This window comes from Ranitomeya variabilis, chromosome 2 (genome assembly GCF_051348905.1).
Source record: "Ranitomeya variabilis isolate aRanVar5 chromosome 2, aRanVar5.hap1, whole genome shotgun sequence".
Taxonomy (NCBI): domain Eukaryota; kingdom Metazoa; phylum Chordata; class Amphibia; order Anura; family Dendrobatidae; genus Ranitomeya; species Ranitomeya variabilis.
The window spans coordinates 36,872,697-36,896,082 of NC_135233.1; the positions used below are offsets into that span (position 1 = coordinate 36,872,697).

Below are 23,386 nucleotides of genomic sequence, written 5' to 3' on the forward strand. Positions count from 1 at the left end.
TATCAGTAGAAATGGATATAGCAATTAAGGGGCCCTTATAGAGGAACTAGTGCCAGGTAAAAAGAGTCCAGTTCTTGTTCTTGTTTTTCCTGCCGCTCTGCTGAGTATTCCTGTTTTTGTTTTTTGTAAATCTGCTGCACGGTGCCAGAGATATCAGTCTTTTCACTTATTACTCGTTTTTATAGTCTTTCCTATGAGATTGTGGCTCACAGGATCCTCTGGGGCGTGTCTTTATGCTGATCTGCATAATTACCCTGTGAGACATGCCCCCTAGGAAAAGACCATAAAAATTAGCACTAAATAAAAAGGTCCGTATCTCAGAAACCGTATGGCAGATTTAAAAAATACAAAAAAACTAAATACTCTAGGGTGTAGAGAGAATAAAACTAGAGGAAAAACTGGTCACTCCTTAACTGATCCTTTTTTTTAAAGGGATAGCTAAGACTCCCAATGTTATTGAGAATGGGGGACCCAAAGACCTCTATATGATTGGAGTGTTAGCCCAAATGTTCAATCGCAATATATATAGTTTATAGAGAGGTGGTCTTGAGACTTTGGGAAACCTCTTGTCAACATCACAGCCATGATTCATTTATCACACCTATTCTTGATGTAAATATTGATGGCCCGTCCTATGACCCAATAACCCACCACTAGTGCCAATTGATTGTTTATACAGCACAGCACCATATACTCAGTCGTGGCTATGCCTGGTACTACAACTAAGGGTACTGTCACACAGTGCAATTTTGATCGCTACGACAGCACGATTCGTGACGTTCTAGCGATATCGTTACGATATCGCTGTGTCTGACACGCTACTGCGATCAGACATCACGCTGAGAATCGTACGTCGTAGCAGATCGTTTGGAACTTTCTTTCGTCGCTTGATCACCCGCTGACATCGCTGGATCGTTGTGTGTGACAGCGATCCAGCGATGTGTTCGCTTGTAACCAGGGTAAACATCGGGTAACTAAGCGCAGGGCCGCGCTTAGTAACCCGATGTTTACCCTGGTTACCAGCGTAAACGTTAAAAAAACAAACAGTACATACTTACATTCCGGTGTCTGTCCCCGGCGTCTCAGCTTCTCTGCACTGTGTGAGCGCCTGCCGGCCGGAAAGCGAGTGACGCGGTGACGTCACCGCTCTGCTTTCCGGCTATGGTGCTTACACAGTGCAGAGAAGCTGAGACGCCGGAGGACAGACACCGGAATGTAAGTATGTACTGTTTGTTTTTTTAACGTTTACGCTGGTAACCAGGGTAAACATCGGGTTACTAAGCGCGGCCCTGCGCTTAGTTACCCGATGTTTACCCTGGTTACCCGGGGACTTCGGCATCGCTCCAGCGCCGTGATTGCAAAGTGTGACCGCAGTCTACGACGCTGGAGCGATAATCATACGACGCTGCGACGTCACGGATCGTGCCGTCGTAGCAATGAAAATTGCACTATGTGACAGTACCCTAAGACTATTTAGCTTGAAAAGTTAGCGGAGTGCCTGTGTAGGCAACTAAATGGTGGTGCTCCAACTAGGCCTATGACCAAAAAGATCGTGAGCCATTGTGTATTCCATAAAACCCCGTTGGTTCACGCTTGCACGTGCCTTTGTAATACCACAGGGCTTCAACTTGTTAATTGCCAGTTGCATAGTTATACAGTTGCCGAGGTTGCAATGAGAAGACAGCAGTATTGTAAATGGCGCCGATTAAGGTGGAAGGACCCGAAGCTTCAGTGTCTTGTTGAATAGATCATATAGAAGGTTTCTAAATCCCTTGTTTGGCCTCTGTCTCGCTCACATAGAACGTTATATATATCTTATTATACGTATAAGTTTTTGACGGTTATATATGTAATTGCACTTTGTAGGAATGTCCTGCTGCGGCCAAGACTATGTGAATGTGTCAGACACGACCTGCTGTTCGGGACCTAATGGACAATTTAAAGCTCATCTAAAGTTAAATAATGGAATTCCATTAAAATGCTGTGAAACTGAGCTGATTACCGAAGACGAGCACTGCTGTAAAGGAGTTGGATATAATCCAGTGACTCATGTTTGTTCTGACAAGCCATCGACAGAAAGCTTTATCACGGTAATTAAAGAAAGCCATGTCTTCTCGATGCTCCGATAACCGGCCTATTTCTGAAAGGAGGTTTTAGAAGTTTCCATGATGTGACCGACGCATTGGGATGAAAGTTCAAAAAGTTATTTATGATGTAACGCCATAGAGTGATATAGATATATATTCTCAAGAAGGATGGATACATAGATAGATGGGTAATAGATAGATAGATAATAGATGATGATAGATAGATAATAGATGATAGATAGATAGATAGATAGATAGATAGATAGATAGATAATAGATGACAGATAATAGATAGATGATGGATAATAGATAGATGATAGATAGATAGATAGATAGATAGATAGATAGATAGATAGATAATAGATGACAGATAATAGATAGATGATGGATAATAGAAAGATAATAGATAGATGATAGATAGATAACAGATAGATAGATAGATAGATAGATAGATAGATAGATGATAGATAGATAATAGATAGATAGATAGATAGATAGATAATAGATAGATAGATAGATAGATAGATAGATAGATAGATAATAGATGATAGATAATAGATAGATAGATAATAGATAGATAGATGATAGATAGATAGATAGATAGATAGATAGATGATAGATAGATAATAGATAGATAGATAGATAGATAGATAGATAGATAGATAGATAATAGATGATAGATAATAGATAGATAGATAATAGATAGATGATAGATAATAGATAGATAGATAGATAATATATAATAGATAGATAATAGATAGATAATAGATAGATAGATGATAGATAATAGATAGATAGATAGATAATATATAATAGATAGATATAAGATAGATGATAAATGATAGATAAGATAGATAATAGAATAATACATAAATAGATAATAGATGATAGAAAGATATTAGATCTATAGATATTTGAATATCTATGAATATATCTATCATATCTATCATTTATATCTATCCTCCCTATATATATATAATGCAAATGCGAACACTGCCTTATATGATGTCTAGCATTTGATTTTGCTGGCTACTTATTCATACATTTTACTTATTTATTATAAATATTGATGTTTTTAATGTTTATATTTGTTTTTCCCTGAAGGGAGGCGGCTGCAGATCCGGTGCGGTGTGCCCGCTCTCACGGTCGGGCTCTGCATACTGTGGGCAGTGTCATTTTAACGCCAGCGCTGATTCTTGTTTCTCAGTGAGAGGCGTAATAAGTGATAAAAGCCGCGCGGAGGAGGAGGAGGAGGAGAACTGCTGGACAGATGAGGAAGTTGTTTACGCTGGAAGATCAGACCGATATTATTTTACTGGTAAATATATATTAATAAAAAAATTTACTTTTACTTTTTCTATTCTAAATCTGGGGACAACAACCCTCATTAACTGCTCCTGGAAAAAAAGCCAATGAAAAGCCTTCTATAAACCAGAGCCCAGAAGAGAACGGCCCTTTACTGAGAGGGGTTTACTAGAGGGTGATTATTTTTTTTGTTTCCAGTCCTTCCATTCACACTTTTGCAGCGAGACCCCCAAGTTTATAGCCACATGTCTAATTAAAGGGGCCCCCCGCTGATCATACAGGAAGTAAAAAAAGCTCCATTTGTATGTTAGCTACTATAAACAGGCCTGACATTTCTTACATTTATGTATTTTTTTAGATACCAGCATTCACCATTAAATATTAACATATTTTTTATTTATCTATTTTATTTATTTTGCTTACTTAGCTTATATATTTTGTTTAGCATTTGTTAGTATTTTTTGTTGTTGTTGTTCCTATGTTACTCCTCCTCCGCCTGTTTGTCACTTGCCAAATGAATAGTAAATCTGAGCAGCACATTCGTTTTTCTGGCAGACACCAGCAGTGGAAGCAGTTTATTATACGTATTTTTAGATCAGCGTCAGGTTGCAGACGTAAAGCCGCCATAGATCCTGGTTAAATGTGACAATAAAAAATAAAGTCCCCTCTGTGTCGTGGGACTTCCCGCTCTCCATGTTTGATATCATCCCTAGATTCCCAAGAGTAGTGAAACATCCCCAATTATTAGTACTGGTGGGTATTATCAATCGGACCCACTGACTTTTAAAAAATAAATAAATAATAAAATAATAATTTTTACATAGTGCTATGAATGTTGTTTTGCCTTTCAGATACTGGTCTGGACCCTTTCACAACCTATGAATATCGAATATCAACCTGGAATAGTTTTGGCTACAGTTTCAGCAATGTGAGTAGAGTCACTACTAATCAGGATATACCGCAAGGACTGAGCCCTCCAAGATGGACTGTATCGGAAAATCGGGAAGGTATCATCTCACTGAACTGGCAGGAACCTAGGAAGCTGAATGGTATGTATAATGCTTCAATGTTAGAATTCCCAAAGTTCTTCTATTTGACTTCATAGGATCTTAAGTCATGTGACAAGGCTCGTCAAAGGGTCGACATTGACTGGTAGGATTACTACTTCCAATAGGTGGCACTAGAGTTCTAGTCCTCTTCCTTTCTGAAGAGACAATTTGCATATTTCCCAGAGGAGCATTGCGGCTTTAAGTCTCCTCACCTCGACATGCTTATCATGTCACTCTCCACAAGGAGAAACGATACTTCTTGGATCCCGGTCAGACGCCTCTCACTCAGCCAAACCAGATCTCCGCTTTGCACTGATGAGGGACAGTACCCTGAAACACAGTGTCTGCAAATTGAGATTCTGGTTTGGCTATTATCCTAAGTCATGTAACAAGGCTCCTTAACCCCTTTCTGTCATTGGACGTACTATTCCGTCCATGTGGGGTGGGCCCTACTTCCCAAGGACGGAATAGTACATCCAGCGCGATCGGACGCGCTCACGGGGGGAGCGCGGCCGATCGCGGCCGGGTGTCAGCTGCCTGTCGCAGCTGACATCTGGTGCTATGTGCCAGGAGCGGTCACGGACCGCCCCCGGCACATTAACCCCCGCCACACCGCGATCAAATATGATCGTGGTGTGCCGGCGGTATAGGGAAGCATCGCGCAGGGAAGGGGCTCCCTGCGTGCTTCCCTGAGACCCCCGGAGCAACGTGATGTGATCGCGTTGTTCCGAGGGTCTCCTACCTCCTTCCTCGCTGCAGGTCCCGGATCCAAGATGGCCGCGGAATCCGGGTCCTGCAGGGAGGGAGGTGGCTTACCGAGTGCCTGCTCAGAGCAGACGCTGGTAAGCCTGCAGCCCTGCACAGCAGATCGCAGATCTGACAGAGTGCTGTGCACACTGTCAGATCACCGATCTGTAATGTCACCCCTTGGGACAAAGTAAAAAAGTTAAAAAAAAATGTCCACATGTGTAAAAAAAAAAAAAATAAAATTCCTAAATAAAGAAAAAAAAATTATTCCCATAAATACATTTCTTTATCTAAATAAATAAAAAAAAACAATAAAAGTACACATATTTAGTATCACCGCGTCCGTAACGACCCAACCTATAAAACTGTCCCACTAGTTAACCCCTTTATTAAACACCGTAAGGAAAAAAAAAAAAACGAGGCAAAAAACAACGCTTTATTATCATACCGCCGAACAAAAAGTGGAATAACACGCGATCAAAAAGATAGATATAAATAACCATGGTACCGCTGAAAGCGTCATTTTGTCCCGCAAAAAAAGATCTGCCATACAGCATCATCAGCAAAAAAATAAAAAAGTTATAGTCCTCAGAATAAAGCGATGCCAAAATAATTATTTTTTCTATAAAATAGTTATCGTATAAAAGCGCCAAAACATAAAAAAATGATATAAATGAGATATCGCTGTAATCGTACTGACCCGAAGAATAAAACTGCTTTATCAATTTTACCAAACGCGGAACGGTATAAACGCCTCCCCCAAAAGAAATTCATGAATATCTGGTTTTTGGTCATTGTGCCTCACAAAAATCGGAATAAAAAGCGAACAAAAAATGTCACGTGCCTGAAAATGTTACCAATAAAAACGTCAACTCGTCCTGCAAAAAACAAGACCTCACATGACTCTGTGGACCAAAATCTGGAAAAATTATAGCTCTCAAAATGTGGTAACGCAAAAAATATTTTTTGCAATAAAAAGCGTCTTTCAGTGTGTGACGGCTGCCAATCATAAAAATCCGCTAAATAACCCGCTATAAAAGTAAATCAAACCCCCCTTCATCACCCCTTTAGTTAGTGAAAAATTAAAAAATTTAAAAAAACTATTTATTTCCATTTTCCCGTTAGGGTTAGGGCTAGGGTTAGGATTAGGGTTAGGGTTAAGGATAGGGTTAGGGTTAGGGTTAGGGCTAGGGTTAGGGTTGGGGCTAGGGTTAGGGTTAGGGCTAGGGTTAGGGTTAGGGCTAGAGCCTGGGTTAGGGCTAGGGTTAGGGCTAGGGTTAGGGCTAGGGTAAGGGCTAGGGTTGGGGCTAGGGTTAAGGCTACAGTTAGGGTTGGGGCTAAAGTTAGGGTTGGGGCTTAAGTTAGGGTTAGGGTTTAGATTACATTTACGGTTGGGAATAGGGTTGGGATTAGGGTTAGGGGTGTGTCTGGGTTAGAGGTGTGGTTAGGGTTACAGTTGGGATTAGGGTTAGGGGTGTGTTTGCATTAAGGTTTCAGTTATAATTGGGGGGTTTCCACTGTTTAGGCACATCAGGGGCTCTCCAAACGCGACATGGCGTCCGATCTCAATTCCAGCCAATTCTGCGTTGAAAAAGTAAAACAGTGCTCCTTCCCTTCCGAGCTCTCCCGTGTGCCCACACAGGGGTTTACCCCAACATGTGGGATATCAGCGTACTCAGGACAAATTGGACAACAACTTTTGGGGTCCAAGTTCTCCTGTTACCTTTGGGAAAATACAAAACTGGGGGCTAAAAAATAATTTTTGTGGGAAAAAAAAAGATTTTTTATTTTCACGGCTCTGCGTTATAAACTGTAGTGAAACACTTGGGGGTCAAAGTTCTCACAACACATCTAGATAAGTTCCTTGGGGGGTCTAGTTTCCAATATGGGGTCACTTGTGGGGGGTTTCTACTGTTTAGGTACATTAGGGGCTATGCAAACGCAATGTGACGCCTGCAGACCAATCCATCTAAGTCTGCATTCCAAATGATGCTCCTTCCCTTCCGAGCTCTGCCATGCGCTCAAACGGTGGTTCCCCCCCACATATCAGGTATCAGCATACTCAGGACAAATTGACAACAATATTTAGGGTCCAATTTCTCCTGTTACCCTTGGAAAAATACAAAACTGGGGGCTAAAAATAATTTTTGTGGAAAAAAATATTTTTTTAATTGCACGGCTCTGCGTTATAAACTGTAGTGAAACACTTGGGGGTTTAAAGATCTCAGAACACATCTAGATGAGTTCCTTAGTGGGTCTACTTTCCAAAATGGTGTCACTTGTGGGGGGTTTCTACTGTTTAGGTACATTAGGGGCTCTGCAAATGCAATGTGACGCCTGCAGACCATTCCATCTAAGTCTGCATTCCAAATGGCGCTCCTTCCCTTCTGAGCCCTCCCATGCGCCCAAACGGTGGTTCCCCCCCCCCCACATATGGGGTATCAGCACACTCAGGACAAATTGGACAACAACTTTGGGGGTCCAATTTATCCTGTTTCCCTCAGAAAAATACAAAACTGGGGGCAAAAATATCATTTTTGTGAAAAAATGATTTTTTATTTTTACAGCTCTGCATTATAAACTTCTGTGAAGCCCTTGGTGGGTCAAAGTGCTCACCACACATCTAGATAAGTTCCTTAGGGGGTCTACTTTCCAAAATGGTGTCACTTGTGGGGGTTTCAATGTTTAGGCACATCAGTGGCTCTCCAAACGCAACATGGCGTCACATCTCAATTCCTGTCAATTTTGCATTGAAAAGTCAAACGGCGCTCCTTCCCTTCCGAGCTCTCCAATGCGCCCAAACAGTGGTTTACCCCACATTTGGGGTATCAGCGTAATCAGGACAAATTGTACAACAACGTTTGGGGTCCATTTTCTCCTGTTACCCTTGGTAAAATAAAACAAATTGGAGCTGAAGTAAATTTTTTGTGAAAAAAGTTAAATGTTCATTTTTATTTAAACATTCCAAAAATTCCTGTGAAATACCTGAAGGGTTAATAAACTTCTTGAATGTGGTTTTGAGCACCTTGAGGGGTGCAGTTTTTAGAATGGTGTCACACTTGGGTATTTTCTATCATATAGACCCCTCAAAATGACTTCAAATGAGATGTGGTCCCTAAAAAAAAATGGTGTTGTAAAAATGAGAAATTGCTAGTCAATTTTAACCCTTATAACTCCCTAACAAAAAAAAATTTTGGTTCCAAAATTGTGCTGATGTAAAGTAGACATGTGGGAAATGTTACTTATTAAGTATTTTGTGTGACATATCTCTTTGATTTAATTGCATAAAAATTCAAAGTTGGAAAATTGCGAAATTTTCAAAATGTTCGCCAAATTTCCATTTTTTTTCACAAATAAACGCATGTAATATCAAAGAAATGTTACCACTATCATAAAGTACAATATGTCACAAGAAAACAGTGTCAGAATCACTGGGATCCGTTGAAGGGTTCCAGAGTTATAACCTCATAAAGGGACAGTGGTCAGAATTGTAAAAATTGGCCCGGTCCATAAAGTGCAAACCACCCTTGGGGGTAAAGGGGTAAAAGGGTCGACATTGACTGTTAAGATTGCTACTTCCAATAGGTGGCACTAGAGTTCTAGTCCTGTTCCTCTCTGAAGAGGCAATTTGCATAGGATAGAAGAGAGAAGGCTGAGATTAAAGATATGTAGTTATCTATTATTTTACTCTGTATGTTTTAAAAAAAAAACTCATTGAACTGATGTAGTAGTAAAAAGCCTGCGAGTCCTGTTTACCCCTCCCACTGTTAATTAAGGCCTGTGACTTCTGTTTGCCCCACCCTCTGTTATACAAATATACCCAAAAAGGGAAGTACCACTCAAATACGTCAGATATGAAATACTTTATTAATATATTTTCATTAAAAAGAGCAAAGATAATAATAAGTAAATAAATACGATACTCAAAGACAAGAGGGCAAGGCAAAGTAACCAAAGCAATCCAATGCATAGAAGATGGTTATACATCCAAGGTGATGGTATGAAAGTTAAATACACTGTGTCCACCAGCAGGTGTCACTAGAACCACCATCATGGTATAAGGCTAATTCAATAACAATATAAAGACTACTCGTAAGGATAAAGGGTGCCTGTGCATATATTTGCTACATCAGAAAGATATAAAAGTGTCGCTGCATATATGAATCAAGATCTAGATAAGAAGTAAATAAATAGATTCCTAGACGGAATAAAGTGTCTATGCATGTGCAAATCTAGGGATCAGATAGGTCAATACATGAGAACCATAAAGGTATAATATAGCAACAAAATTGTCCTGTGTAAATACCTGCTGGGAGATGGATTGCAGTGGGCGGAAAAACCCCGACGCGCGTTTCGCAATGTAGCTTCTTCCTGGGGGTCGTGGTAATGTAGGGGGCACAATAGGAGCCTTATATGTGCGGCGGTTGTCATGGCGCTAGCGTCCATCGTGCCCTGAGCAGGAAGCGGCAGGTCCGGCGTCCCACGTCACTACATCCCGCCCCACTCCGACGCGTCAGAGAGGTGAGGGAGGAAGCGACGCTGCGGGACACGTTACCACGGCAACCCGCACGGGCCGATGAGCGCAAGCGCACTACGCTGCACCGAAGAGGCATAAAGGTGCTGGGATAAGTGTGTAATGTGTGTACAGAGAGATGAAAGATAGCAGTATGACAAAGATACATTGAAAACTAATAGGGTCATAACAAGTGACAGGGTGATATACGAGTAATAATAAACTTCCTATGGCAATAAATACAAGGGAATAAGATATGATATCAAGTGTTAATTATACTAAAACTAGTGGGGGCACAATATATAGCAAAGTGATATACAGCCAATAATACTATTCCTGTGGCATTAAATATAAGGGAAAAGTAGTAAAACAACGTGAAGAATGATGCAGATAAAAATGGAATAAACTGTAAATGTGAATAAAAATGGGGTTAAAAGTGGATTACACCGGATAAAGTGAAAAATATTCATATAACTAAAGTGCACTGTGCATGAAATATGAACAAGATATAATATGAAGAATAAATATAATAAATATAAGATGCAGATACATAGTGGAGAAAAAAACAAAGTATAACAAGCAAGACAAAGCATATGTTCATATTTTCTCATTTCCTTGTAGGTAGAGCCATCATTTGAATGCTTCCTCTGAAAGGCGAATGGATAGCGGAGAAGTTAAGGTAAGTAGCAGCATTAGATGGTATCCCAAACACACGTCATGAATAGAAACTATAAAAGACGGACAACAAGAGAAGTTAGCAACACAAATAAGGGGTAAAACAACAAGTTAAAAGGTGACATACAGCATACCAATGTATGTGTATTCACAATGTAATTAAAAACATATAAAATATATTAGTGGAAAATCGATAAGCACTTAAAGAACTATTCAGAACGGAATCATATTTAAAGAAAGGAGGCAAAGCTCATGACTTCATTAAGGCCGCCAGGTTGAAGCGAGCCTATCCTGGAGATCCATTTAGTTTCAAGTTGGGCCAGTTTGGTTCTATAGTTCCCACCCCTGGAATCCTTCAAAATTCTGTCAATGCCAATTACCCTCAACATGCTGGGATCGCATTTGTGGGCAACCTTAAAATGTCGTGGTATTGGCTTAAGCAGGTTCATATCCGTCACTCCACACGCATTGGTAATATCACAGACGTGTTCCCGAGTTCTGACTTTCAGTTGTCTAGAGGTCATACCTATGTAAATAAGATGACATGGGCAAGTGGCGTAGTAGATTACACAGTCCGTCGCACACGTAATGTTGTGGGTGATCTGGAAAACATTACCCTTTGTATCTTTAAAGTCCAAAGCCCTATCCATATTCCTACACGCCAGGCATTTCTTGCAGGGATAAAAACCCCATTTAGGTCCTCGGGTATTGAATGGGTTAGGTCCTGCAGTACCTTTATACTGACTGTGGACTAACAAGTCTTTCAAATTTCGTGATCTCCTGTAGGTAATCATCGGTGTTGCAGGGATATTCTTCGCTAGGGTAGGATCACTCATGATAATGGGCCAGAATTTGGCAAGTGCCTGCCTCATGGGTTGCCATTTTTCATTGTAATCAGAGATAAATCTTACCACTGGTGGTGTATTGGAAGAATTTCTTTGTTTACATTTCAACAACTCACACCTTGACTTTTGACTGGCCTTGGACCAGCCCTGTCGGATAGTCCTATCCGAATATCCCCTTTGTGAAAAGCGTTGTGCCAATTCAAGGGATTGAGTTTTAAATGAGGCTTCAGTGGAGCAAATCCTCCTACATCTTAGAAATTGCCCATATGGGATGCTATCCTTTAAGGGTCTTGGATGCGAAGACTTGGCATGTAGTACTGAGTTCACAGATGTCTCTTTTCTGAATATTTCAGTATGAAGGAATCCATCTTCACCCTTAAAGATTTTCGTGTCCAAAAATTCAATACATGTCTGACTGTATTTATGGGTCAGTTTGATATTTAATGTGTTGTTGTTCAGTGATCGAATGAATGAAATCAACTCCACCTCTGAACCCTGCCAGATGACGAAAATATCGTCTATAAACCGCACCCACGTACATACCTTCTCAATCAGCGGGATGGTGTCAGTGAGAAAGATAGCGCGCTCCCATGACCCCATAAATAAATTTGCGTATGAGGGCGCAAATGCAGCCCCCATGGCAGTCCCTTGCATTTGGAGGTAGAGGACTTCTTTAAACATGAAGTAATTGTGAGTAAGTGCATACTCCAATAATGTAATAAGGAGCTCAATCAAATCATTGTCATTACTCGACATGTGAAGAAAACCCCTGACGGCTTCAATCCCATCATTGTGGCGGATTGACGTATACAGCGACTCTACGTCGAGAGTCACCAGCCACATATCAGCCTCGAGTGGAATGTCCATTAATTTACGAAGTACATCGCCAGTATCTTGAATGTATGATGGAAGGTCTTCCACCATAGGTTTCAAGTGAAAGTCGAGAAATTTATTGACCTGCTCGCATAGTCCACCACCCCCTGAGACAATAGGCCGCCCAGGGGGATTGATGGTGGACTTATGCACCTTCGGTAGTAGATAAAGGCAAGGTGTACGTGGTGTTTCCGGTACTAGTCCATCCATAATTTCTTTAGAAATAGTCCCATTGTAGAAGGCTTGTTCTAACAGATCCCTCAGTTGGTTCTGGTAAGCAGAAGTGGGATTGAAGGTCAACCTCTTGTAGCACTTGGGGTCATTTAGTTGTTTATATGCCTCCTTCTCGTACATTAGGGAGGGCCATAAAACAACATTGCCCCCTTTGTCTGAGGGTTTGATTGTAATGTCCTTAAGTGATCTTAACTCTTTGAGGGCCTTCCTTTGTTGTCTCGTTAGGTTATCATGTTGAATCCCAGCAGGTATGTGCCGGAACTCATCAGAAACCAAGCGTACGAATAACTCGATGTCAGGGTAAAGACTGAGTGGTGGAAATTTTTTAGGTTTCAATGTAGGGAATTTACTCACGGTAGATGGTGTTGGAGTTTCACCACTCAGCTCTTCTAGTATGGCAATGGTTTCTTGTTCCTGAGGAGACCACTCATTCAAGGTAGATGGTTTGTCATGTAACTTTGTAAGGACCAGCTTCCTCGCAAAGAGGTGCAGATCTTTCAGGGCTGTAAAATAATCAAAAGACGCCACAGGAGAAAATGTTAAACCCATACTAAGAACATCGATTTGATCCTTAGACAGCTCAATGTTAGACAGGTTTATTACCTGTAGCTTAGAGGTTTTATTTGATGATCTCAAGTTCCTATATTGGTATGGGCTAAATCTGTGGCCACCACCACGCTTACTCTTGTGACCAGAACTTCCTCTAAATGGATGAGATCCAGAAGTACTCTCAATTGAGGAGAGTGATGAATTGGATGGGGTCCTCTGAGGAGTATGTGGTTGTTGCCATCTATAAACGTTATTAGTTTGAAAATCATTCAGATCCCGCTGAAATTTTTTGGTTTTTATATCCTGGATCTCCTTAACCCAGACTGTTAGTAATTTGTCAATCTCATTTCTAAAAGTCTCCATCTCAGTAGGGGATAGGGTACTAGTTAGTTTCACCTGGAGTGCCTCAATCTCGACCTCCAAGGTCTCCAGGGTCTTTTTGTTTATACCAATGAGAATTTCCATCAGTGATCTTGAGCAACCAGTACATGTTTCTTCCCACCTATTACGAACAATAGCATCTTCTACAGGGAAAGAAGGTAAGATCCTGACTCTCAGGCCCCGTGGTATCAGGCTCTTCATTAGGTAGTTTTCAAGAGAGGCCTTATTCCACCAAACACGTGCTCTTTTCTTTATAAAAAATTTAAACGAGTTTTTTAATTCATTAGTGCTTCCACTATCATTACCAATACTTTGCACATGTTCACCCTTGAAAATAGTATCAATATTAGAGAGCCATAACTGGTCTCTAGCTTTAACGTCCATGGTCAAGCAATACTGTGAAAACACAGAAAATCAATCAGTTACCCAATTATACAGACCAACAGATAAAATATGGTGTACAACCAAAATATGATATATACCCAAAAAGGGAAGTACCACTCAAATACGTCAGATATGAAATACTTTATTAATATATTTTCATTAAAAAGAGCAAAGATAATAATAAGTAAATAAATACGATACTCAAAGACAAGAGGGCAAGGCAAAGTAACCAAAGCAATCCAATGCATAGAAGATGGTTATACATCCAAGGTGATGGTATGAAAGTTAAATACACTGTGTCCACCAGCAGGTGTCACTAGAACCACCATCATGGTATAAGGCTAATTCAATAACAATATAAAGACTACTCGTAAGGATAAAGGGTGCCTGTGCATATATTTGCTACATCAGAAAGATATAAAAGTGTCGCTGCATATATGAATCAAGATCTAGATAAGAAGTAAATAAATAGATTCCTAGACGGAATAAAGTGTCTATGCATGTGCAAATCTAGGGATCAGATAGGTCAATACATGAGAACCATAAAGGTATAATATAGCAACAAAATTGTCCTGTGTAAATACCTGCTGGGAGATGGATTGCAGTGGGCGGAAAAACCCCGACGCGCGTTTCGCAATGTAGCTTCTTCCTGGGGGTCGTGGTAATGTAGGGGGCACAATAGGAGCCTTATATGTGCGGCGGTTGTCATGGCGCTAGCGTCCATCGTGCCCTGAGCAGGAAGCGGCAGGTCCGGCGTCCCACGTCACTACATCCCGCCCCACTCCGACGCGTCAGAGAGGTGAGGGAGGAAGCGACGCTGCGGGACACGTTACCACGGCAACCCGCACGGGCCGATGAGCGCAAGCGCACTACGCTGCACCGAAGAGGCATAAAGGTGCTGGGATAAGTGTGTAATGTGTGTACAGAGAGATGAAAGATAGCAGTATGACAAAGATACATTGAAAACTAATAGGGTCATAACAAGTGACAGGGTGATATACGAGTAATAATAAACTTCCTATGGCAATAAATACAAGGGAATAAGATATGATATCAAGTGTTAATTATACTAAAACTAGTGGGGGCACAATATATAGCAAAGTGATATACAGCCAATAATACTATTCCTGTGGCATTAAATATAAGGGAAAAGTAGTAAAACAACGTGAAGAATGATGCAGATAAAAATGGAATAAACTGTAAATGTGAATAAAAATGGGGTTAAAAGTGGATTACACCGGATAAAGTGAAAAATATTCATATAACTAAAGTGCACTGTGCATGAAATATGAACAAGATATAATATGAAGAATAAATATAATAAATATAAGATGCAGATACATAGTGGAGAAAAAAACAAAGTATAACAAGCAAGACAAAGCATATGTTCATATTTTCTCATTTCCTTGTAGGTAGAGCCATCATTTGAATGCTTCCTCTGAAAGGCGAATGGATAGCGGAGAAGTTAAGGTAAGTAGCAGCATTAGATGGTATCCCAAACACACGTCATGAATAGAAACTATAAAAGACGGACAACAAGAGAAGTTAGCAACACAAATAAGGGGTAAAACAACAAGTTAAAAGGTGACATACAGCATACCAATGTATGTGTATTCACAATGTAATTAAAAACATATAAAATATATTAGTGGAAAATCGATAAGCACTTAAAGAACTATTCAGAACGGAATCATATTTAAAGAAAGGAGGCAAAGCTCATGACTTCATTAAGGCCGCCAGGTTGAAGCGAGCCTATCCTGGAGATCCATTTAGTTTCAAGTTGGGCCAGTTTGGTTCTATAGTTCCCACCCCTGGAATCCTTCAAAATTCTGTCAATGCCAATTACCCTCAACATGCTGGGATCGCATTTGTGGGCAACCTTAAAATGTCGTGGTATTGGCTTAAGCAGGTTCATATCCGTCACTCCACACGCATTGGTAATATCACAGACGTGTTCCCGAGTTCTGACTTTCAGTTGTCTAGAGGTCATACCTATGTAAATAAGATGACATGGGCAAGTGGCGTAGTAGATTACACAGTCCGTCGCACACGTAATGTTGTGGGTGATCTGGAAAACATTACCCTTTGTATCTTTAAAGTCCAAAGCCCTATCCATATTCCTACACGCCAGGCATTTCTTGCAGGGATAAAAACCCCATTTAGGTCCTCGGGTATTGAATGGGTTAGGTCCTGCAGTACCTTTATACTGACTGTGGACTAACAAGTCTTTCAAATTTCGTGATCTCCTGTAGGTAATCATCGGTGTTGCAGGGATATTCTTCGCTAGGGTAGGATCACTCATGATAATGGGCCAGAATTTGGCAAGTGCCTGCCTCATGGGTTGCCATTTTTCATTGTAATCAGAGATAAATCTTACCACTGGTGGTGTATTGGAAGAATTTCTTTGTTTACATTTCAACAACTCACACCTTGACTTTTGACTGGCCTTGGACCAGCCCTGTCGGATAGTCCTATCCGAATATCCCCTTTGTGAAAAGCGTTGTGCCAATTCAAGGGATTGAGTTTTAAATGAGGCTTCAGTGGAGCAAATCCTCCTACATCTTAGAAATTGCCCATATGGGATGCTATCCTTTAAGGGTCTTGGATGCGAAGACTTGGCATGTAGTACTGAGTTCACAGATGTCTCTTTTCTGAATATTTCAGTATGAAGGAATCCATCTTCACCCTTAAAGATTTTCGTGTCCAAAAATTCAATACATGTCTGACTGTATTTATGGGTCAGTTTGATATTTAATGTGTTGTTGTTCAGTGATCGAATGAATGAAATCAACTCCACCTCTGAACCCTGCCAGATGACGAAAATATCGTCTATAAACCGCACCCACGTACATACCTTCTCAATCAGCGGGATGGTGTCAGTGAGAAAGATAGCGCGCTCCCATGACCCCATAAATAAATTTGCGTATGAGGGCGCAAATGCAGCCCCCATGGCAGTCCCTTGCATTTGGAGGTAGAGGACTTCTTTAAACATGAAGTAATTGTGAGTAAGTGCATACTCCAATAATGTAATAAGGAGCTCAATCAAATCATTGTCATTACTCGACATGTGAAGAAAACCCCTGACGGCTTCAATCCCATCATTGTGGCGGATTGACGTATACAGCGACTCTACGTCGAGAGTCACCAGCCACATATCAGCCTCGAGTGGAATGTCCATTAATTTACGAAGTACATCGCCAGTATCTTGAATGTATGATGGAAGGTCTTCCACCATAGGTTTCAAGTGAAAGTCGAGAAATTTATTGACCTGCTCGCATAGTCCACCACCCCCTGAGACAATAGGCCGCCCAGCTTTGCCTCCTTTCTTTAAATATGATTCCGTTCTGAATAGTTCTTTAAGTGCTTATCGATTTTCCACTAATATATTTTATATGTTTTTAATTACATTGTGAATACACATACATTGGTATGCTGTATGTCACCTTTTAACTTGTTGTTTTACCCCTTATTTGTGTTGCTAACTTCTCTTGTTGTCCGTCTTTTATAGTTTCTATTCATGACGTGTGTTTGGGATACCATCTAATGCTGCTACTTACCTTAACTTCTCCGCTATCCATTCGCCTTTCAGAGGAAGCATTCAAATGATGGCTCTACCTACAAGGAAATGAGAAAATATGAACATATGCTTTGTCTTGCTTGTTATACTTTGTTTTTTTCTCCACTATGTATCTGCATCTTATATTTATTATATTTATTCTTCATATTATATCTTGTTCATATTTCATGCACAGTGCACTTTAGTTATATGAATATTTTTCACTTTATCCGGTGTAATCCACTTTTAACCCCATTTTTATTCACATTTACAGTTTATTCCATTTTTATCTGCATCATTCTTCACGTTGTTTTACTACTTTTCCCTTATATTTAATGCCACAGGAATAGTATTATTGGCTGTATATCACTTTGCTATATATTGTGCCCCCACTAGTTTTAGTATAATTAACACTTGATATCATATCTTATTCCCTTGTATTTATTGCCATAGGAAGTTTATTATTACTCGTATATCACCCTGTCACTTGTTATGACCCTATTAGTTTTCAATGTATCTTTGTCATACTGCTATCTTTCATCTCTCTGTACACACATTACACACTTATCCCAGCACCTTTATGCCTCTTCGGTGCAGCGTAGTGCGCTTGCGCTCATCGGCCCGTGCGGGTTGCCGTGGTAACGTGTCCCGCAGCGTCGCTTCCTCCCTCACCTCTCTGACGCGTCGGAGTGGGGCGGGATGTAGTGACGTGGGACGCCGGACCTGCCGCTTCCTGCTCAGGGCACGATGGACGCTAGCGCCATGACAACCGCCGCACATATAAGGCTCCTATTGTGCCCCCTACATTACCACGACCCCCAGGAAGAAGCTACATTGCGAAACGCGCGTCGGGGTTTTTCCGCCCACTGCAATCCATCTCCCAGCAGGTATTTACACAGGACAATTTTGTTGCTATATTATACCTTTATGGTTCTCATGTATTGACCTATCTGATCCCTAGATTTGCACATGCATAGACACTTTATTCCGTCTAGGAATCTATTTATTTACTTCTTATCTAGATCTTGATTCATATATGCAGCGACACTTTTATATCTTTCTGATGTAGCAAATATATGCACAGGCACCCTTTATCCTTACGAGTAGTCTTTATATTGTTATTGAATTAGCCTTATACCATGATGGTGGTTCTAGTGACACCTGCTGGTGGACACAGTGTATTTAACTTTCATACCATCACCTTGGATGTATAACCATCTTCTATGCATTGGATTGCTTTGGTTACTTTGCCTTGCCCTCTTGTCTTTGAGTATCGTATTTATTTACTTATTATTATCTTTGCTCTTTTTAATGAAAATATATTAATAAAGTATTTCATATCTGACGTATTTGAGTGGTACTTCCCTTTTTGGGTATATATCATATTTTGGTTGTACACCATATTTTATCTGTTGGTCTGTATAATTGGGTAACTGATTGATTTTCTGTGTTTTCACAGTATTGCTTGACCATGGACGTTAAAGCTAGAGACCAGTTATGGCTCTCTAATATTGATACTATTTTCAAGGGTGAACATGTGCAAAGTATTGGTAATGATAGTGGAAGCACTAATGAATTAAAAAACTCGTTTAAATTTTTTATAAAGAAAAGAGCACGTGTTTGGTGGAATAAGGCCTCTCTTGAAAACTACCTAATGAAGAGCCTGATACCACGGGGCCTGAGAGTCAGGATCTTACCTTCTTTCCCTGTAGAAGATGCTATTGTTCGTAATAGGTGGGAAGAAACATGTACTGGTTGCTCAAGATCACTGATGGAAATTCTCATTGGTATAAACAAAAAGACCCTGGAGACCTTGGAGGTCGAGATTGAGGCACTCCAGGTGAAACTAACTAGTACCCTATCCCCTACTGAGATGGAGACTTTTAGAAATGAGATTGACAAATTACTAACAGTCTGGGTTAAGGAGATCCAGGATATAAAAACCAAAAAATTTCAGCGGGATCTGAATGATTTTCAAACTAATAACGTTTATAGATGGCAACAACCACATACTCCTCAGAGGACCCCATCCAATTCATCACTCTCCTCAATTGAGAGTACTTCTGGATCTCATCCATTTAGAGGAAGTTCTGGTCACAAGAGTAAGCGTGGTGGTGGCCACAGATTTAGCCCATACCAATATAGGAACTTGAGATCATCAAATAAAACCTCTAAGCTACAGGTAATAAACCTGTCTAACATTGAGCTGTCTAAGGATCAAATCGATGTTCTTAGTATGGGTTTAACATTTTCTCCTGTGGCGTCTTTTGATTATTTTACAGCCCTGAAAGATCTGCACCTCTTTGCGAGGAAGCTGGTCCTTACAAAGTTACATGACAAACCATCTACCTTGAATGAGTGGTCTCCTCAGGAACAAGAAACCATTGCCATACTAGAAGAGCTGAGTGGTGAAACTCCAACACCATCTACCGTGAGTAAATTCCCTACATTGAAACCTAAAAAATTTCCACCACTCAGTCTTTACCCTGACATCGAGTTATTCGTACGCTTGGTTTCTGATGAGTTCCGGCACATACCTGCTGGGATTCAACATGATAACCTAACGAGACAACAAAGGAAGGCCCTCAAAGAGTTAAGATCACTTAAGGACATTACAATCAAACCCTCAGACAAAGGGGGCAATGTTGTTTTATGGCCCTCCCTAATGTACGAGAAGGAGGCATATAAACAACTAAATGACCCCAAGTGCTACAAGAGGTTGACCTTCAATCCCACTTCTGCTTACCAGAACCAACTGAGGGATCTGTTAGAACAAGCCTTCTACAATGGGACTATTTCTAAAGAAATTATGGATGGACTAGTACCGGAAACACCACGTACACCTTGCCTTTATCTACTACCGAAGGTGCATAAGTCCACCATCAATCCCCCTGGGCGGCCTATTGTCTCAGGGGGTGGTGGACTATGCGAGCAGGTCAATAAATTTCTCGACTTTCACTTGAAACCTATGGTGGAAGACCTTCCATCATACATTCAAGATACTGGCGATGTACTTCGTAAATTAATGGACATTCCACTCGAGGCTGATATGTGGCTGGTGACTCTCGACGTAGAGTCGCTGTATACGTCAATCCGCCACAATGATGGGATTGAAGCCGTCAGGGGTTTTCTTCACATGTCGAGTAATGACAATGATTTGATTGAGCTCCTTATTACATTATTGGAGTATGCACTTACTCACAATTACTTCATGTTTAAAGAAGTCCTCTACCTCCAAATGCAAGGGACTGCCATGGGGGCTGCATTTGCGCCCTCATACGCAAATTTATTTATGGGGTCATGGGAGCGCGCTATCTTTCTCACTGACACCATCCCGCTGATTGAGAAGGTATGTACGTGGGTGCGGTTTATAGACGATATTTTCGTCATCTGGCAGGGTTCAGAGGTGGAGTTGATTTCATTCATTCGATCACTGAACAACAACACATTAAATATCAAACTGACCCATAAATACAGTCAGACATGTATTGAATTTTTGGACACGAAAATCTTTAAGGGTGAAGATGGATTCCTTCATACTGAAATATTCAGAAAAGAGACATCTGTGAACTCAGTACTACATGCCAAGTCTTCGCATCCAAGACCCTTAAAGGATAGCATCCCATATGGGCAATTTCTAAGATGTAGGAGGATTTGCTCCACTGAAGCCTCATTTAAAACTCAATCCCTTGAATTGGCACAACGCTTTTCACAAAGGGGATATTCGGATAGGACTATCCGACAGGGCTGGTCCAAGGCCAGTCAAAAGTCAAGGTGTGAGTTGTTGAAATGTAAACAAAGAAATTCTTCCAATACACCACCAGTGGTAAGATTTATCTCTGATTACAATGAAAAATGGCAACCCATGAGGCAGGCACTTGCCAAATTCTGGCCCATTATCATGAGTGATCCTACCCTAGCGAAGAATATCCCTGCAACACCGATGATTACCTACAGGAGATCACGAAATTTGAAAGACTTGTTAGTCCACAGTCAGTATAAAGGTACTGCAGGACCTAACCCATTCAATACCCGAGGACCTAAATGGGGTTTTTATCCCTGCAAGAAATGCCTGGCGTGTAGGAATATGGATAGGGCTTTGGACTTTAAAGATACAAAGGGTAATGTTTTCCAGATCACCCACAACATTACGTGTGCGACGGACTGTGTAATCTACTACGCCACTTGCCCATGTCATCTTATTTACATAGGTATGACCTCTAGACAACTGAAAGTCAGAACTCGGGAACACGTCTGTGATATTACCAATGCGTGTGGAGTGACGGATATGAACCTGCTTAAGCCAATACCACGACATTTTAAGGTTGCCCACAAATGCGATCCCAGCATGTTGAGGGTAATTGGCATTGACAGAATTTTGAAGGATTCCAGGGGTGGGAACTATAGAACCAAACTGGCCCAACTTGAAACTAAATGGATCTCCAGGATAGGCTCGCTTCAACCTGGCGGCCTTAATGAAGTCATGAGCTTTGCCTCCTTTCTTTAAATATGATTCCGTTCTGAATAGTTCTTTAAGTGCTTATCGATTTTCCACTAATATATTTTATATGTTTTTAATTACATTGTGAATACACATACATTGGTATGCTGTATGTCACCTTTTAACTTGTTGTTTTACCCCTTATTTGTGTTGCTAACTTCTCTTGTTGTCCGTCTTTTATAGTTTCTATTCATGACGTGTGTTTGGGATACCATCTAATGCTGCTACTTACCTTAACTTCTCCGCTATCCATTCGCCTTTCAGAGGAAGCATTCAAATGATGGCTCTACCTACAAGGAAATGAGAAAATATGAACATATGCTTTGTCTTGCTTGTTATACTTTGTTTTTTTCTCCACTATGTATCTGCATCTTATATTTATTATATTTATTCTTCATATTATATCTTGTTCATATTTCATGCACAGTGCACTTTAGTTATATGAATATTTTTCACTTTATCCGGTGTAATCCACTTTTAACCCCATTTTTATTCACATTTACAGTTTATTCCATTTTTATCTGCATCATTCTTCACGTTGTTTTACTACTTTTCCCTTATATTTAATGCCACAGGAATAGTATTATTGGCTGTATATCACTTTGCTATATATTGTGCCCCCACTAGTTTTAGTATAATTAACACTTGATATCATATCTTATTCCCTTGTATTTATTGCCATAGGAAGTTTATTATTACTCGTATATCACCCTGTCACTTGTTATGACCCTATTAGTTTTCAATGTATCTTTGTCATACTGCTATCTTTCATCTCTCTGTACACACATTACACACTTATCCCAGCACCTTTATGCCTCTTCGGTGCAGCGTAGTGCGCTTGCGCTCATCGGCCCGTGCGGGTTGCCGTGGTAACGTGTCCCGCAGCGTCGCTTCCTCCCTCACCTCTCTGACGCGTCGGAGTGGGGCGGGATGTAGTGACGTGGGACGCCGGACCTGCCGCTTCCTGCTCAGGGCACGATGGACGCTAGCGCCATGACAACCGCCGCACATATAAGGCTCCTATTGTGCCCCCTACATTACCACGACCCCCAGGAAGAAGCTACATTGCGAAACGCGCGTCGGGGTTTTTCCGCCCACTGCAATCCATCTCCCAGCAGGTATTTACACAGGACAATTTTGTTGCTATATTATACCTTTATGGTTCTCATGTATTGACCTATCTGATCCCTAGATTTGCACATGCATAGACACTTTATTCCGTCTAGGAATCTATTTATTTACTTCTTATCTAGATCTTGATTCATATATGCAGCGACACTTTTATATCTTTCTGATGTAGCAAATATATGCACAGGCACCCTTTATCCTTACGAGTAGTCTTTATATTGTTATTGAATTAGCCTTATACCATGATGGTGGTTCTAGTGACACCTGCTGGTGGACACAGTGTATTTAACTTTCATACCATCACCTTGGATGTATAACCATCTTCTATGCATTGGATTGCTTTGGTTACTTTGCCTTGCCCTCTTGTCTTTGAGTATCGTATTTATTTACTTATTATTATCTTTGCTCTTTTTAATGAAAATATATTAATAAAGTATTTCATATCTGACGTATTTGAGTGGTACTTCCCTTTTTGGGTATATATCATATTTTGGTTGTACACCATATTTTATCTGTTGGTCTGTATAATTGGGTAACTCTGTTATACAAAGCCTGAGTC

The 23,386-nt window shown here is 40.6% G+C and overlaps 1 protein-coding gene across 1 annotated transcript in view; it reads left to right on the plus strand.

Moving 5' to 3' along the window:
- The window catches only part of USH2A (usherin), a 930,843-nt gene that overhangs the window by 737,086 nt on the left and 170,371 nt on the right, over positions 1-23,386 (plus strand). Inside the window, exons 51-53 of the mRNA XM_077281431.1 lie at positions 1,867-2,090; positions 3,192-3,405; positions 4,244-4,441. Coding sequence (XP_077137546.1) covers positions 1,867-2,090; positions 3,192-3,405; positions 4,244-4,441 — 636 coding nt within the window. The remainder of the gene's footprint in view (positions 1-1,866; positions 2,091-3,191; positions 3,406-4,243; positions 4,442-23,386) is intronic.